The sequence below is a fragment of the Cnephaeus nilssonii genome (genome assembly GCF_951640355.1).
Source record: "Cnephaeus nilssonii genome assembly, chromosome: 21".
Taxonomy (NCBI): Eukaryota; Metazoa; Chordata; class Mammalia; order Chiroptera; family Vespertilionidae; genus Cnephaeus; species Cnephaeus nilssonii.
In genome coordinates, this window is record NC_137092.1 from 35,569,512 (window position 1) to 35,586,878 (window position 17,367).

The 17,367-nt window shown below is 56.8% G+C and overlaps 1 protein-coding gene across 8 annotated transcripts in view; it reads right to left on the reverse strand.

The window, feature by feature from the left end:
- Positions 1-10,002: 10,002 nt before the first annotated feature.
- The window catches only part of NFASC (neurofascin), a 185,485-nt gene continuing 178,120 nt past the window's right edge, over positions 10,003-17,367 (reverse strand). For all 8 annotated transcript variants that reach the window (XM_079761562.1, XM_079761560.1, XM_079761561.1 and 5 more), the window contains one exon: positions 10,003-16,182. In XM_079761562.1, coding sequence (XP_079617688.1) covers positions 15,951-16,182 — 232 coding nt within the window. In that variant the 3' untranslated portion in view covers positions 10,003-15,950. The remainder of the gene's footprint in view (positions 16,183-17,367) is intronic.

A 17,367-nucleotide genomic window follows, 5' to 3' on the forward strand; every position in this document is an offset into this window, starting at 1 on the left:
GGACACAGGCCTTCCTGGGAGAAGGCCGAGCGCTAGGGCCGCCTCGTGGGTGAGCAGCCCGTAGCCTCCCGGGTTTGTGCTCAGAAGGTCCCTGCTCGGTTGAACGCTCTCCTGCTGCTTTTGCAAGAAGGACCCCAGCATTCTCATTCACACTGGGCGCTGAACATTAGGTAGTGGGTCTTGCTGAGGTCAGTGGGGTTACCCCCCTAAAAACAGTACTGGCGTTACTGGGCCAAAGCGATCTGGGGTAATTGGCTCCCCCACACTCTCAAAGGAGCAGGACCCATTTCCAACTTGAGCCTCTGCCCTTGGCTTTGTTAAGGGGCCCTGGTGTTTGGTCTCTCTGAGACCCTGGAAGCCAGGGGTGCGGTATATGCGCTAAGCCCAGGTTTTGCATTTTTAAATGGTTGGAAAGAAAGGAAAAGAGAAATGTTTCATGACACATGAAAATAATATGAAATTCAAATCTCGCTGTTCATAAATAAAGATTTATTGGCGCACAGCCACGCTTGTTCATTTACGTATTGTCTGGCCGCGTCCGCGCTACACCAGCAGCTGAGTAGTCACAACAGGGACTGGATGGTGTGCAAAGCTGACGGTATATACCATCTGGCCCTTCACAGGAAACCTTTGCCAGCCCCTCGCTAGGCCGTCCCTCTGTCACCTGCAGCCTGAGCATCAGAAAGGCGGGAGCTGGGGTGTCAATCACTGACACTCAGCTGCCAGGTTTCCTTAGCGCCTTAGCTCAGTGATTTTCAGCTAGGGGACATGTGGCCGTGTCTGGAGACAATTTTTTGGTTCTTGTGATACGTATTCTGGCCTCTAGTCGGTAGAGGCTGTAATGCATAGGGCAGCCCACACCTAGGGATTACCCAGCCCCGAGTGTCAGTGGTGCGGAGGGCGAGAACCCCGTGCAGAAGCTCAGGACCGGGGCAGGCCAGATTCCCGAGGGCTTTTGGGCTGAGGAACCAGCCATCACTTCCACTGCCTTGGACGTGAGCAGCCCAAAGGCCGTGTGTAGAGAGGGCAAGGCGAAGGACCAAGCATGACGCGCCCTCTCTCCTGGGCCCCCCGAGGCTCCTTTATCTAGAGGGGCCTTGGGCAGGCCACCAATGGAAGAACAGCCTCTTTCCCCGCAGTCCCCCGAGGACCAGGAACAGTACCCAACTGCTTGGGCAGGCGACGTGGCCCGAGAAGGGGCGATGGTTATCAAGCCTGCCAGCCCTGGCCAAGGGGGTGCTGTGTCAGGGGACAGGGGTGCAGAGAGGCACTGGGGGTGCTCCCAGGGGACCAGGTGAGCAGGGCACCCAAACTGGGGGAAGGAGTGTGAGGCAGGGGGAGCCTCGGGGAAGGGGCTGGCACGCTTCCCACCCGACCTTCTGGAGAGTGAGAGGAACAGATGCGCTGACTGTCAGATGAAACGCTCCTGGCACTTTGGGAAATTGCAGAATGAACAAAAGGACGGTTGCTTTCGGGGGACACGAGCAGGGGCGCGGTGTGTACAGCTGGGACGGTCTCCGGGGACTCCCTTTCCTTGAAGGGCGAGGAGCAGGGGTCCTCCTGCCTGGCCCCTGCGCTGGCTGTGGGCTGGGATTGGGGGCAGGGGGCCAGAGGCAGAGCTGTCGGGCCTGGGGGTCGAACAGGGTCAGGTTAGGGTCAGGGCCAGGGCCAGGCCAGGCTGTGCAGAGCGTGGAGTCTGGTAAGTGGCAGGGCTGTCGGGAGGTCATCTCATCCATCCTCCTGCCTCTGGGTCCAGCCCCAGCAGATGGCTTCTTGCCGGCTGAGGATGCAGGCAGAGGGACCCTCAGCAAGAACGAGAACTCACCAGCTGCTCTTTGCAAAGCCCCAGCAGCAGCAGCCAGCTCTCTCGGACGCTGCATGGACACAGAGGCCTGGGTCTGAGGACCTGCAGGAGCCTGCACCTTCTCCTGTGGGGGGCAGGCAATGGGAGTGGCGGGAGCTGGCACATCCTGGTGGCTGGCGGTAACTGAGGGAGGTTCCGGGTAGAGCCAGCCAGAGGCGGGAGGACTGGACTCCATGCCCTAAAGCCTATTAAAAGAAGAGGAAAAGAGGACAATAAGCAGTTTCCCAAGGGGGGATGGTTTTAATTGCAACGGAGAGCTAACTGACCCGAAGAAAACGCTTTCGAACACTGAGGTGTGGGATGCCTGGCAAGTGGCAGAGAAGCAGTGGCATCTCTCCCAGGTGCCAGGGACCTGCCTTCCTGGTCTGGTGGCCGAGGCTGACCAAGGTTCTCCCAGCCAGCTGGTCCTGGGCACAGCTTTGTCCTTCGGTGGCAGACCCTCTGCTTCCCTGCCCCTGGCATGGGGGGAAGAGGAGCCAGGGGCGCTCTGGAGGTCCTTGGGCCCCTGCCAGGGAGCCCCCCAAAGGAAAAGGCCACCCCATCCACCGGGAAGTGCCCTGGCCATCCGCCGAAGGCCATCCTGTGATCGGAAGGGCTAGCAGGGCCAGAGGGGCCGCAGACAGATGCAAGGGGTCATGCCTCTCATTTGCTGGAGTGCCATCCTTCTTCCTGTCAAAAATCTCTCCGGGGGCCAGCCGACCAACAGATGCGCCTCGGAGGAGGGGGGCGATGGGCCTCTCCCCCTGGGCCAGCCATCCCCGGCTTCTTCCCCTTCCCAGCTTCCCCGGGGCCCTGCTGCATTGTTAGCTGCCGCCCCCGGGGACAGACTTCAGATAAAGGGAAAGCGGGTGTGTGTTTTGTTTTCTGGGGGGAAGTCTCTGAACCAAGAACCTATTTGGCTAATGAAGTCATAATTACTCCCGGGCTCACTAATAGGATGAAAGCGGGGGCCTCCTCTAAAAGCCGCTGATGGACCCTCGAGAGCGTGCCAGACAGCTCCGAGGAAGGGCTGGGGCATCGGAAATGGAAGGGGCGGATGGGAGGCGGGAGGGGAGGGTGCCCAGAGCTCCACCCTCCTCTGGGGTCTGCCTGCTCGTGGAAACTCAAGTTATACCTACATAGACTTCGATTTAGGATCGGATGAGATTGCTGAGAATTCCCATATTACCTCTTCCAACCCCCACCTTCCCCAAGCCCAGCACAGCTCCCCGTGTCTGCTTCCGTGGGAGGCTGGAGGGCCCCAGAGTCTAGGGCAGCTGGAAACCCCAAACTATTTCTATCTGGCTCAGAATGAGTATATTTGTAAATTTGTGTATTTTTGTTGTTGTTGTTAATCCTCACCCCAGGATATTTTTCCATTGATTTTTAGGGAAAGTGGGAGAGAGAGGGAAAGACAGAGAGAAACATCAATGTGAGAGAAACCCATCGATTGGTTGCCTCCTGCTTGAGCCCTGACCAGGGCCCAGGGCCAGAGAGGAGCCTGCAACCAAGGTCCGTGCCCTTGACCCAAATCGGTGAGTAGGCCGACACTCTATTCACTGAGCCAGACAGGCCAGGGCTGTGTGGTGTTTTTTTTAAATAAAACAAAATCATTGTTTATCTGACATTTATCTGTATTTATCTGTCAACCTACTTTGGAATAACAGGAAGTAATTGCTTCTCAGGACCTTCCATCTTTTCTTTGGTTGGTGTCCAGGCAAAGGAGGGGGGGCTCGATGACATCACAGTGAGGGTCGGGGACAGCGTATCTCCACATTTAGTCTCGGCTGGCTGCTGGGGACCTCTGGTTGAGGTGCACTTATCTTGTAGCCGATGGGTGTGGGTTCGTCTTTTTTGATCCACTGATGAACTTGCGATCATTTGCTTGGCGGTGCAGGGACAGCTCTGAGAATCTCACTGTCACCCTCTGATGATGGGCTCCCCTTCCTGGTGCTGCTCGGGGCCCGGTAGCATCCTCCCTCCTGCCCCAGCCCGGGGACCACGTGGGGCACATCACTGTGTCCTGTCCCTGCAGCTGGGGTGAGGGAGGCTCTGAGCTGGACAATCAGATTTTTCTGATGAGATCAGTGGTGAAACTAACAAATAGGGCTTTTTGACACTGGACTCACGGGCTCTGAGCTCCAGCGCTGGGGCAGCAGCGCGAAAGGTGCCAGGGACATAGGGGAGGGACTGAATTGTCTGGCTTCCGGCCGAGAGCTGGAGGGGCCGCTTTCTCCCAGACAGAAGTGCTGGCAGAGGCCACTGCCCCTTTGCCCAGCCTTCCCCACAGCGTGGCAGGCTGGCGCCACATCTCAGTCTCCATCAACCTCAAGTTTGTGCATTTTTCCCCCTAGAAAAACTCTCGGCCATTTCAGATGCAGTCTAGTTGGCCATCCTTTGAAATGTGGCCATAATTTGAAATTCTTTCCCAAGGAGGCATTAGCTAATGAGGAAGGGAGGGGGGGGGGGGCGTACTCGCTGTGGGCGGGGCAGTTTTGGATGCAGCGTTAGATAACCGGGGGAAACAATAGGACGAGGGGGTGGACCAGGGCTCGCCCCAGCCCTGGCGGCTGTGCCTCTGACCCGGGGCACATAATTGAGGGCCTCTCTGAGGACCCTGCTGACCACACTGCCTCATGGCCTCGGGCACGTCCAGCCCAGCCTGTGTCCCCTGCCTGCAGTCAGCCGGCGGCCTCTGTGGCCCAGCCACACCAGGGCACAGCCCTGCGGAAAACTTGGGAGGGAGGCCAAGGCTGTTCAGGAGGAAGGAGCAGCCTTTTTGCTTTGTTTTAGCTCCTCTGGACCTCAGAGCTGACTGCGTGGATGATGGGCTACTCCCGTTCCGGGGAGAGGCGCGGTCCATGTGGAGACTCTCATGCCGTGGTGTGGTTTCTCTCCTGTGTTTAAATGGGAGAGTCGGGCTCCTAAATCTCAGGGCAGATGACCGCAGGGAGGTTACGGCGCCTACTGATTCCAGGGGGACCGGAGCTGTGAGCGCTCAGGGAGGGGACCCACGTGCAGTGGGGAGAGCGGACGGAGGCTGTAGCGTCAGACGGCCCTGGCCGCTAGTTCTGGCTTTGTCACTTACTTTGGGCTGTAGCGTCAGCAGCTAGTTCTGCCTTTGTCACTTACTTTGGGCAAGTGACTCAGCCATTTGGAGCCACGGTGTCCTCCTGGGCCGCAGGATGTAGAGCTACCTGACTCCCAGGGCAGGGGTGAGGGTTCAAGGAGATCATTTGCATCAAGTGCACATCCCTCTTCCTCACGCAGTCAGCAAGCGTCAACGTTACGAGTTCCCCTTTTCCCTCCAGTCATTAAGTGTGTCGTGACACACATGCCATCTGGTGCCGCTGGCCTCTTCCCCATCAGCCCCTGCCAATCCCATGGTCTGTGGAAGCCAGTCCCTCCCACCATTTTTGCTAATCCCGGGGGCTCGTTCTCTGACCCCCACATTCTCCTGTGGTCTCTGCCTCGCCCTGCATCAGTGTGGGTGTGGACTTCCCCGACTCTGTTGGTTTGTATAAAGCATCCGCTCACATGAGGCAAATTCACTGACTGGGTAGGCTTGGCTGAGAACGTGGGGGGCACAGGGAAGGGTCACACCCCAGCGTGCCCAGCGTGCTCAGGGTGTCTCTCTAATTGAGTGGCCCTCACACTTGGGCCTGCAGCAGGACCACCTGGAGGGCTTGTGAGACCACAGATTCCAGTTTCCCACGCAGGAGATGAGGGCGGGGCCCTGGCATGCCCATCTCTGTAAGTTCCCGGTGATTCCGTGCTGTGGGTCTAAGGACCATACTTGGAGAGTCACAACTCTAATCTCTGCCAGTCTCGGCTCCTCATCTGCCCCCGGAGTTGCAAAATCTGCCCCCTCCCCTCATTATATAGGACTCTCTCCTGCTGCTTATCTGCAAACTCCCTGCCCGGATCAATCCCTGAACCCTCTATTTTATAGGATTCAGCCCTGTTAGAGAGTATTGTGATGCCATATATATATATATATATATATATATATATATATATATATATATATATATATATATATTAAGTAACTTTGTTTGTTTCAGAGTGAAATACTCCCCTGCCCTCCAGCCACACAGCTCATCCTGTGAGGCTGAGGGGTCTGAATTCTAGTTCCCACCGAGTGTGGGTAAGGTGAAATCCTACTGAACCCAGGCCAGGGCTGAGAGGGTTCATGGGCCCTACCAGACTGCTTCCTGGTCTACACACAGCCAAGCTTCTCCGCCGTGGGGTCTGGGGTTAATCAGCAGCAAGTTCTAGGGCGGGGCTGGGGCTGGGGGCTGGGGGCCAGGCGGTTGGGCCGCAGCTGTGGCTCCAAATTGCTCTGAGGCCCACTGCCTGGCCCATGCTCCAGAGGAACCGACATCAAACAAATGGGCTCTGATGCATTAAGTGGAGAGGGGGAGGCTGACATGGGCCCCCTTGCCTTCCCCCACCGAACAGGGGGTGAGCAGCAGAGGCTGTCTTGATGAGCGGGGCGATAATGAATTCCCAGATTCCATCCCTTTGTGGGCAGCTGGGCAAGCGCGGGTACAGCCTTCACTCTTAATAAAGATCGGACGGTGCCTGTCCCCTCCCACTGGGATGGTTAATCCAGCTCTGAGCTGGAGATCAGCATTTCTAATGGGCTGGGAGGCGCAGCATCCAGGAGACAGGGATGCGAGATGACAGATATTCTGGGGGTCCCCTGGGCGCGGAGAGGCAGGGCTTTGTTTGGCCTCAGTTGAATTATTTGCTTTCTTCAAATAAGAGGCTCGCTTGTCTCTTTACTTCTGTCCCCCTGAGTGGGGGCTCCTGCTCTGAAGGTGGGTCCGTGGACCACCCCCACCCCCACCCCGTAATGTCACATCCAAGTCCAATATCCAAACAGCCAATATCCGAAGAGGACGACACAAACATCTTGAATCCACCCAGCCACTTCTTCCAAAGGAACAGCTGTCTCATTCATTCACTCATTCACTCATTTTGTCCTTGCTCCGTGCCAGGCACTGGTCTGTGGACAGAGAGGTTAAAAAATGGTCTCTTATAATGAGACAGGCGTGCGTCTCCTAAGCTCTAAGGGACCCCATGAGACCTGCCACCAGGGCAGCGGCGGGCAGCGGCGGGCAGCGGCGGTTTGTCCCAGACAATCCCCCTGAACCTGTCCCCAAGGCCCCCCTTTCTCTGACGTCTTAGTGAGCAAAGCAGCCCAGCCCAGGCTCACTCCCCAGCCTGTCCTTGTTTCACTGTCCCAGCTTTAATCCACAGCCTCTAAAGTTCACCTGGATGCGTATTCTGAAACGTTTCCTTCCTGCACCAAGTCAAGAACCCAGACGCTGCCGCTGGCCCTGGGCGGACCTGCTCAGGGCCAGGTCCCCTTTCTGGTAACGACATTAAGATGCTCAGACAATAGTGGAAAAAATAAAAAAATAGGTGTGCAGGGGCATAGCGAGGGGATGCAAACCAGACCTAGCAGGTGTGTGTGTGTACTTGTGCGAGCCGTACCCGGTATCAGGGAAGGCTTCCGAGACAGTGTCACCTGAGCCAGTGGTTAAGAATGTGTGGTGCAGCCCAGAGGCCGCAGCCTGCCTGCAAGGAGCCCAGGAGAGAAGATCTGTAAGGAGACAGGGGTAAGGGGTATTGGAATGAGAAAGAGGAACAGCCTGCCTCATTGTGGCCAAGTCTGGTCTCCAGTGACCATGAAGTATCCGGAGGAACACGGGTGTGGGAGATGAAGAGGAAGCGGTGCCAAGCAGACCCACCTTTGGGTCACAGTCCATCTGCTGAACCCATTGATGGAGCCTTTTGTCCCAGACATTCTAACGTTGCTTTTGCTTTCTTGACTGTCTCCCGTAACCGTCTGAGCTTCCCGAGGACTGGACCTCTCTCCAACTTACTGACGTCATTAATTGGCAGAGGAGGTTATTAATAGGTTCTTTTGAGCTGAATTAAATTACCAAAGCTGAGAAGTATAAGAAATCACTGAATATCAGCAGGATCTGGAAATAGCTTGGAATGGTTAGAATTTGAGATATATGTGAGTAGTGGGGAAAAGGAGGTTTCAGAGGCAAGGGTCAGATCATGAAAGGCCTAAGATGCCAAACCAAGGAGTTTACAGCTTACTCTATTGCAGCAAGCTGGAGATATTGTAGCAAACTTGAAGGTTTCAAGGAAAGGAGTGACACATCAGATTTGTATTTTACAAGATCCTGTTGGCTGCAGTTACAAGGGGGAGGAGGCCACACAGGAGGCCAGGAGATTGTCCGGTTAGGACAAGGGCTTGGAGTAATGGTGGCACATGAGTGCCAACGGACACGAGGGACAGATTCAGAGACAGTGAATTTGAGAGTGATGAGAAAGGATCTGTCTCATATTCCAAGGAGTGAATAGGGAGATTTAGGGGTGTTGTGTGACATACCCAAAGAGTTATCCAACGATTCAGGAAGAGTCAGACCTGGACATAGGTCTTATTTTTTTTTCCTTCTTTTTTTGTTTTGTTAATCCTCACCTGAGGATATTTTGTCATTGCTTTTCAGCGAGAGTGGAAGGGATAGGGGAGGAGAGAGAGGAAGGGAGGGAGGGAGGGAGGGAGGGAAGGAGAGAGAGAGAGAGAGAGGGAGGGAGGGAGGGAGAGAGAGAGAGGAACATCGATGTAAGAGAGACTCATCAACTGGTTGCCTGCCCTGACTGGGAGCAGGGAGCAAACCCACAACCCAAGCACATGCTCTTGACTGGTTATCGAACCCTCGACCCTTCAGTGTGTGGGCTGACACTCTAACCACTGAGCAACACAGGCCAGGGCCATAAGGTCTTATTTTAATGAAGCAATAAATCCTCCCGTCAATGCTCTGTTCTGAGGATTTAAACATTTTTTTGTCTTTATGTTGAAAGTATTACAGATGTCCCCTTTGTTTTCTGTTTCGTCATTGACTCCCTACACCCTGCACCCGCCCCTCACCCTTCACCACGTTACTGTCTGTGTCCAGGGGCTATGTGTCTAAGTTCCCCGGTTCTCTCTGTTCTGAGGAATTCTGAAGGGAAAGGAAACAGGTGGGTTGAATAGTTACTTGGCAGTCTTTTATCCAAGAGGCTTGGGTCTGCATTTTCAGGGAAACGCTTTTGCCCCTTTCTCCCCAGTACCGCCTATAAACAATCATCTTTCCACCTGAGCAGAGTCACCTCCCAGCTCTAACCGCTCTCGAGCCCCCATCTCTCTGAGGACAAGGAGGCAGTCACATTGTCTGGGGCCCCTCACCGTGCATCCTGCCGGGCTCTTCGGCCACTCAGTGAGAATTAACAGGCTCCCAACCTTCAAGGCGGAGACGTAGTGAAAGGCGAGCAGGGCCCCTCAGCCACCAGCCTCTTTCCCCCTTTTCTATTTGCTTGTTGATTGAGAGTCCTTTGAGGCTATTGAGAGGGGATTGGCCTGTTTCAAGCTATTGTACGCCGTAGACGCAAGAGGCGGACCTTCCCCACACGCCACGTGCATCTATTTATATAAAAAAAATGTTTTCCCTAAGTGGCAGCCCTGACCAACTTTAAACTCATTTTTTCGTGAGAATTTTCAGCTGAAAATATCCAAGAACACCCGAATTGTGAATAATATATTTATTTTCATAATATTCACTGCAAATTGATTTTTTTAAATTGAATTCAAAATATCGTGGCGTGTGGGGATGGTTTCCATTTTGGACGCGTGGCAGGTAACTGGTGAAGCAGTTTTAATTACTCGGCGATATTAAATGTCTTCTGTGCCAGGCACAGTGCGGGGCACACGCTGGTGTTCTCTCATCCGAGGGCAGGGGTGCAGGGGGAGGAGCGGCTGTGTGCGTTTCTCTCCGCCAGCCCCCTACACCGCGCCTTCTCCACGGTGCCTGAGCACAGGTGCAGTCGTATGGAATCCGTGTCTCCACGCCGGACACATCCGGTCACGCTGCTTAAAACAAACGGCGCCAATGTTCTTGGATAAGACCAAGTTCAAGAGGGGGCTGGGATCACAGAATTCCCATGAAAAACCCTTTGATCTGTTCCTATTATTAACCCCCTGACATCCCTCTCCCACCCACTAAGGAAAACGAACACATGGCCAGGGTCCATTTTGAACAACTTTTATTATATGTTTAGTGTTCTCTATACAAAAGAAATCAGTTTTTTTACAGTGATTCAAAAACAAATTCTGATAATTTTGGCCTTTTTGTTGCTCATGCAGTCAGTTTATAAGTCCGTGTATTAGACGGCCCTCCATGGCCCAGACGCCTTCCCTGCTGAAGGTCGTGCGTGACACCCTCAGTCGCATCTGTCGCTGACAGAGTTGGTTAATGCAAAGTAACTCACAAAAAGGAAAGGACACGGTGTGAGAGGGGTTAAAACAAGGTCTGCCATGGCGAGTTAAATCTTTAACCCATGGAAAAACAAAAAAGACCAGGCAATTGGTGGGCGTGTGCGTGTGAGAAGGGATGGAGACATTGGGGAAACGTTTTCCCGCCGAAAGGAACAAACTGGGGTGGTCCAGCGCGGGTCGGAGGTGCGACCGGGACAGAAGGCGGCCACGTCCCTGGCGACTGATGCTCAGCTCAGAGGGGTGTGAGGTTGGCAGAGAGCTGGAAGCTGGGCGGAGGGACATGCAACATGACTGGAGATGTTGCATTCGAGGATCAGAAAGAAAGAGTGGGGCAGGGTCATCTGATCTGCATCATTTTTGGGGGAGAAAAGAGAGTGCACAAAATCCTGGATTCCTTTTCCCAGATTTTTGTGTTTATTGCTTCGCTGAAGTCTTCACCTGTGCTGCAGCCCAGCCAATCCCAGGGCGGCAGAGCTCCCCAGGGCCCTGCTGCCCCGCGGCACCTCGGGGCCAGGGGTGGGGTGGACCGAGCCCTTGACACCCTCGCTTCCGAGGGACACAGCGTGCTGGGGGGTCGATGTGCTACGAGCAAGAGGCAAGTCTGGGCTTCACAGTGACAAACGCCAGTCACCTCGCCCCCCTTCTCCTGGCCTGGGTCCGCCCTCACCACCACAGGCTGGCCCACACGGCCTGGTCTTGGACTCAGAAAAATCCTTTGTGTCTTTCACTGTGGGGGGGTGTGGGAGAACAGGAAAGGGGTACAGAGGGTGACTGGCAGGGCGGAGCTAAGTAACACCCCCGTTTCCAAGGAGGCAGCCGGGGGGAGATGCAAGAACACTGGACAGGGAGTTCGAGGGCCCGAGCTCAAGCCCTAACCTCCCCTGGATTATTGGCTGTGTGGTCCTGGGCAAACCCCTCCACCTCCCCGGATGTTAGTGTCCTTGTCTGTACGACGAGTCATTTCAATGAGATCAGCTCTGGTGCCTTCGCCCTCGGAGATCTGAGCCCCATCCTGCGCTGGAGGCCACTGCACCTGTTTCACGTCCACCCTTATTTCGAAACACCATTTAATATGAATTTACTGACGGAGGAGCACTGGTTTGGGGGGTGTCTTGAGACACTGGCTGCTGGGGGCTGTGGCTTCCCTGGAGGGTGGCCTCTCCCTCGGACCTGCCTCTGAGCCTGTCTCAGAGAAGCCTGCTTATGAGGGGAGGGGACGGAGGTGCTGCTCAGGCTGCGGGTGGCCCAGGAGCGGGGCTCTGGCCAGAACCCCGCGTCTCCTGTCATTTCAAACTGTTTCACTTGTTTGTCTCTGATTAAAAAACACACACACACACACACAAAACCCAGACACCTCCTGCACGCTACTCCTAAGTCACCGTGCGAAGCCCAGCCGGGATCTGTGGGGCGTTTTCTTTCTAGGGGACCCGTGCTTGGCAGGGCCCCCCGGATTCGCGATCACGGTGTCACGAGTGGGGAGCGCTCTGTGCCTATGCTGCGGGCACTTGCCACCCTCGCCCTGAGGAGTGGTTCCCTGGCGCCAGCCCCTGCTGCCTGAGAGCCCGAGGACTCCCCTCTTCAGTGTGAGGGAAGCAGCCTCGGAGAGACAGGCCACGGCAGGGCACGTCCCCCCTCCGTCCCTCACCGCTGTTTGCCACGCTCTGTGACTTTGGCTCTGACCTTGCGAAGGGCTCCCGGCGCCTTAAAGGGCCACCGCCTGCGCGGTGCCTGGGGCAGGCTCACGCTCCTTTGCATCAGACTTGTTCTCGCTTGGTTTTGCCCTCTGCAGTGGCCCAGAGGGGGCCCGGGCCGGGCAGCCTTTCTTCTGCCCCAGATCGCACACCGCACCCCACACAGCCCTTCACATCTCATCTCACGCGGGCCTGGGTGTGGACCCAGCCTCTTCGAGACGATGTCATAAACTGCATTGTTCCTCCCGAGGAGCTGCCCGCCATGTGGCCTCGGTCTGCCACGTGTGTCCCTGTGAGGGTGAGCTCATGTGAGGGTGCTGGGTGGGGATGGGGGAGCAGTCCCTTAGCTGGGACACCCACAGATACTCCTGGGTCTGTTCCCACCCCTTTGCTAAGGCCAGCTGCTCAGGGAAACGATGAACTACTTGCCGGCAGCGGACACCCCTCGCAGGGCGAGCAGTATTGGCACTGGCTGCCGCGCAGGCAGGTGGAACCTGCTCTGGACCTTGGGGCTGGGGGGAAGGGGGTGGACCCGATACTTCCAACCTCGCAGGCAAAGGCAGTGGACAAGGGGAGGAGCCAGTCTGGTTTTCCCTTTGGCTTAAACTCAGCCCTCTCCTCAAAAGCCAGGCAAGAGAGAACCGGTCCCATTCTCCGGAAGCTAGGCAAGGTGGGGGGCAGCTGTCCCCTGGCCCTATAGCGGGATGCTCACCGGACACAGGCCTCCTTGCTCCCCAGGTGGGCCCACGCCCCCCTGTAGGGAGAGGCATTCAACAGGGGACTGACTAGGGGAGACCGAGGCACCAAAATACACTTGCCCGAGGGGCAGAGCTCAGGAGGCGGGCTGCTCCTCAGCTCCCCCGGGGGTTTGGATGCCCTGTCTTGCCCAGCCTTGCAGACCAAGGTCTCTCTCTAAAGCTTCTCCCTTCGAGCCTGGGCCACTGGCAGCTCACACCCTCAGAGGGCTCCCAATCAATTCTGTCCCAAGCGAGGCCAGGTGGGGGGCAGCTGTCTCCTAGCCCTACAGCAGGATGCTCACCGGACACTGGCCGGCAGCCCCGAGAAGGCAGGGACCATACCTGACTTCACCATGGTATTCACGGCTCAGAGCCCGGCTCACAGTCGATGTTCAAGAGGAGATGCCAGTGTGGCTCAGTTGGTTGAGCGTTGGCCCATGCACCGAGAGTTGCCGGTTCGATTCCCGGTCAGGGCACATGCCCAGGTTGTAGGCTAGATCCCCAGTGGGGGATGTGCAGGAGGCAGCTGGTTGATGGATCTCTCTCTCTCTCTCTAAATCAATAAAAACATAAAAGAGTAGATGCTGAGCGATCATCGCAGCACAGGCAATAAACTTGTAGTCACGGTGAGATGACCTACACCTCTCCCCGCTCCGGGCCCCCCAGCCAGCCAGGCCGAAGCACCAATGGTATCGCCCTCTCCCGGCATGGTTGTTGGGTGTTTTGGGGTGACTGTTTGAGAGCCCTGGCTGGCAGGGAGTGGGGACAATACTTTTCTCCTGAGCTGGGTGGATTCTGGCACCGTGCCATGAAAAATGGACGTTCTTCTCCCTTGGAAGGGCTGCCTCCCTAACCTTGACCCTGACCCTGTCCCACATCTCTCTCTAAGCACCTGCCACCTGTGCTTGGGGACAACTTGGTTCTTCAGGCCCAGGTCTGCTCTTGCCTGCCATGATGGCATGGTGGTGTGGGCGAGGGGTAGGATAGAGCCGAGCAGGGCGTAAACGAGGAGTGAAGACAGGCTGAGGAACCACTGCTCCCCAAGACCCAGTGGTAGCGGGGCCCTCCCCTGGCCACCAGCTGTGCGGCGGACTTTGTAGAAGCAGGGGGATGGGCCCGATGACTTCTCACAGTCCTGCTTGCCCTAAGAGACTGTTTCCGGTGCAGTAAGTTCATCAGTGTGTGTGGTGCAATATGGACGCAGGGCCTGAGAAACGATCTTGCTCAGACAGTGTTTTCTGAAAAGGCCGGTCCTTTCATTCAGGCCACAGGCTCTCTTCCCTGGCACTCCCTTCAGGGGCCCGGGGTCCAGGCTGCAGGAATACCCGGCTGTGTCCGGGCAGATGTCAGAGGAAGGCCAGGGGAGGGGACCCCTGAGCTCACTCCCCAGCCCCCTGCTATCCACCCTGTCCCTGACCCCATGAGAGAGCTGCCCCTTGGGCTTCTAGGTAGCAAACCTGCCCGTGATTCCCAGGTTCAAACAAACAACTGGCTCAGCTCTGGGCTATGGTTTCTTACCTACAGACAGAGTATGTGTATCTGTGGGCTGGACCTTCACCGACTGGTCACTAAGTGATGCAGGCAGAGCTAATACCTTTGCGGCTTATACACGTGGCAAATGCTGCTTCCATAAAGTCTCTGAAGGACACAGCCCCGTTCCTGCCCAGGTCCCTGTCCAGCAGCTGGAGGCTCAACTCAGAGGCTGTGTCTGTGGCAGGTGGCCCATCACAGGGTCAGCGTCCCCCTCCTGAACCCGACGCTAGCTGCGGCGACAGCTAAAGATTCCTCTCAGGCTCAAGCTCTCTCCTCGGAGACTAGGTACCTTTGGTTTTGAGAGCAGGTTAGTGGGGTGGACGAAGGCAGGACCTTGGGTCTCGGAGCCCCGCAGGCAGGTCTGCGAATGTCTCCTCTGGGCCACGGGCCGCAGGGCATGTGTGAAGTGGTTGCTTCTGGTTCTGCTGTGATGCTTGCATAGGCCGCCCGCTCTCCTTGAGACAGACCTTGCTGGAGGCTTGCAGGGAGGGCTGGCGCCCGGGACCGCAGGGACACGGGAGAGTTGCGTAAGGCATACGAAGAGAGGCGCACCGAGTCCTCCAGCCAGGCTTCACAGCACGGCTCGGGTGCTGTCCCCCGGGGTGCCGACAGGGAAACCCCCTACGGGAAGGACACCCCATCTGCACAGTTGCAATGTTATAGAGAACCGACCGAAGAGATGACAGCTTCAGAGGTGAAGGGGGAGCAGTGCTTTACACCCCCCGCCCCACCAGCCAAGCTTCTGCACCACAAGGCCCCATCTCCTGGAGGGCACGGCGCAGACCCTGGCCCGGTGGGGGGCACCCTCTCCTCTGGGAGACGGTGGGCGTGGCCCTCACGCCTAGTCCTGGGTGTCCCTGATGGGGAGGAAGGAGTCCAAACCCAGTCTTTTTCTCCTCTCTCGAGGTGAGCACGGCTCCCCAGGGACCGGGTGCCTGATTTTCTGCTGCTTGAGGTCCCCAGTCACTGGAGTGGAAGTTCTTTCCATCAGGGCCCACTCCTGCTCCTCACACGCCTCCATCAGTCAGTGCAGCTCTTGTCCCGGACACTCTGGAGGATCGGGCAGGGTAACGGAGGAGCAAGAGGTAGCCCACCTCCCAGCTGAGCCAGAGCCAGGCAAGCAGCCCTGTCCGCCCTCTCCCTGCCAAAAATACTGTCATTTTTCCGGAAAGGAGCCAAGCCCAGCTCAGCAACTGACAAGGCCGAGGTGATGGGTTGCGGGCACGGGGAGGCATACGGCGAGAAAGGCATCTCTCGAAATCACTGGCCTGCGCGGTTGGAATACTACGGCTTTTCTGTATGTTCTTTTATGGACCAAAGCTTTTTTACCCATCGTTGCAGTTTTTTTGGGGGGGTTGGGCGGGGGGGAGAGGGGAGAGCATCCACCTATTCTTTCTTTTCCCAGGGATACTTCAGAAGGAAAGAAAAGTGGAGACAATGGGTCTGAAGGGGAAGATGCATAAAGCAAAATAAAGGCAATGAAAAGTACCAGAACCGACAGGAAGTGGTGAGTGTATGCCGAGGTCAAGGGCAGGCAGTGCGGGGGGAAGGCTCAGGGCGGCTGTGAGGCTGAGCAGGGGCCCGGGTGCCCTCCAGCTGAGCTCGGCCATGGCTCGAGCTCTCCCCCACCGATGGCACCTGGTGTGTGGGTCATTGGGAGGGGGCTGATGGTTGGCTGGGTGGCCAGTGGTCCTCACAGCTTGGCAGACCCCCACATGGTTGTACCCTTGTCCATGAGGGTAGCGGCGGCTCTGTCGCCCCCGCGCCTCTCCCCCCACTTGGAAAGCAGTGGCTGTGCCTGGGCCCCGCTAGGCCAGAGAGTAGATGGCGTTGACGGGCGACGTGGCCTCCGAGCTCTCGTTGCCTTCGGTCTCCTCCTTGTCCTTTTTGACCGTGTACTGGCCGATGAAGGAGCCGTCCTCGTTGAACTGGCCCTCGCCGCCCTCGCCATAGTCCACCAGGCTGTCGTCACTCTCCTGCTGCTTGATGGTGCCGTCCAGCGACGTCTGGCTCCCCTGCAGGGGCTTGTTGTCCTCGTCACTGGCCGGCGAGAGACAGGGAATCAGAGCTGGCCCAGCCCCGTCTGCCCACACCCTGGGGCGGGGCAGGGCTGGCCTCTTGCCACGCACAGGCACTATGGGCTACACAGCGCCGAGAGGACCGGTCCTCAGGGACCACCCAGTCCAGCCCTCCCCGTCCAGACAGTTCTACAGACAGGAAACTATGGCCTGGAGGCCAAGCAGCTTCTCCCAGTGAGGGGGAAAGCTGGTGCAGAGCTGGGACAGGGGCCCACACTTGACTCCTGGTCTGGGGTCCTCTCCATGGGGCTGGGCCACTCTCTGGGATGGGAGGGAGCAGGCAGAGGACTGTCACCGTGAATGAGGCAGAGCCAGCTGCTGGGAGACCAGGCGGATGGGGAGTCAGGATGGGCGAGCCCTTCTCTTAGTCTCTCCATCAAGAGGGGTTGGACCAGTTTAACTCTTGGTGATTAGTGACTTCGTTTTTATTATTAAACTTTTTTATTCATTGATGAGAGAGAGAGAGAGAGGGGGGGGGGGAGGTTTGTTGCTCCACTTATGCATTCATTGGCTGACTCTTGTATGTGCCCTGACTGGGGATGGAACCCGCAATCTTGGCGAATCAGGATGATACTGAGCTACCGGCCAGGGCTGATGTGTGACTTTGGAAAGGCTCTGCCCTTGACAGAAAGCCAGGGTCTGGGCCTTAAAGAAACAAACCTCTGCCCTGCCCCTCCCCTTCTCAGCCCAGGTGTTGTTTCTCTCAGCGTTCTCTCTCTCTCTCTCTCTCTCTCTCTCTCTCTCTGGTTTATCTACAAACAGATGCTGTTGCTTCAGGCTAGCAAGTGAAAGAGGGCATGACATGCAGATTAACAGGTGAGACCAGAAACACTGATCCTGTAGCTCCGAGGCCCCTCTGTGCAGGGCGGGCTGGGAGGCTGGTGGTGAGAGTGGCAGCTGCCCACTGTGCCTGCGGTCCCCCAGCAGGTGAGGCACCCGAGTGGGCCAGCATCTGCTCAGGCACCACATCCCCTCTCCCGGCTGGGAAACTGCCCTTTAGGTTCAGAGGGTGGCTGGGTGCTGCTGGCTGCGCTTCAGAGGGGAACCAGCTCCCAGGCAGGAGGCAGTGGGACCAGCAATGAGGATCTGGGTCCCGGCAGGCGGGACCATAGCGGTGCCAGGTGGTCTGAGCAGACACACACTGTCC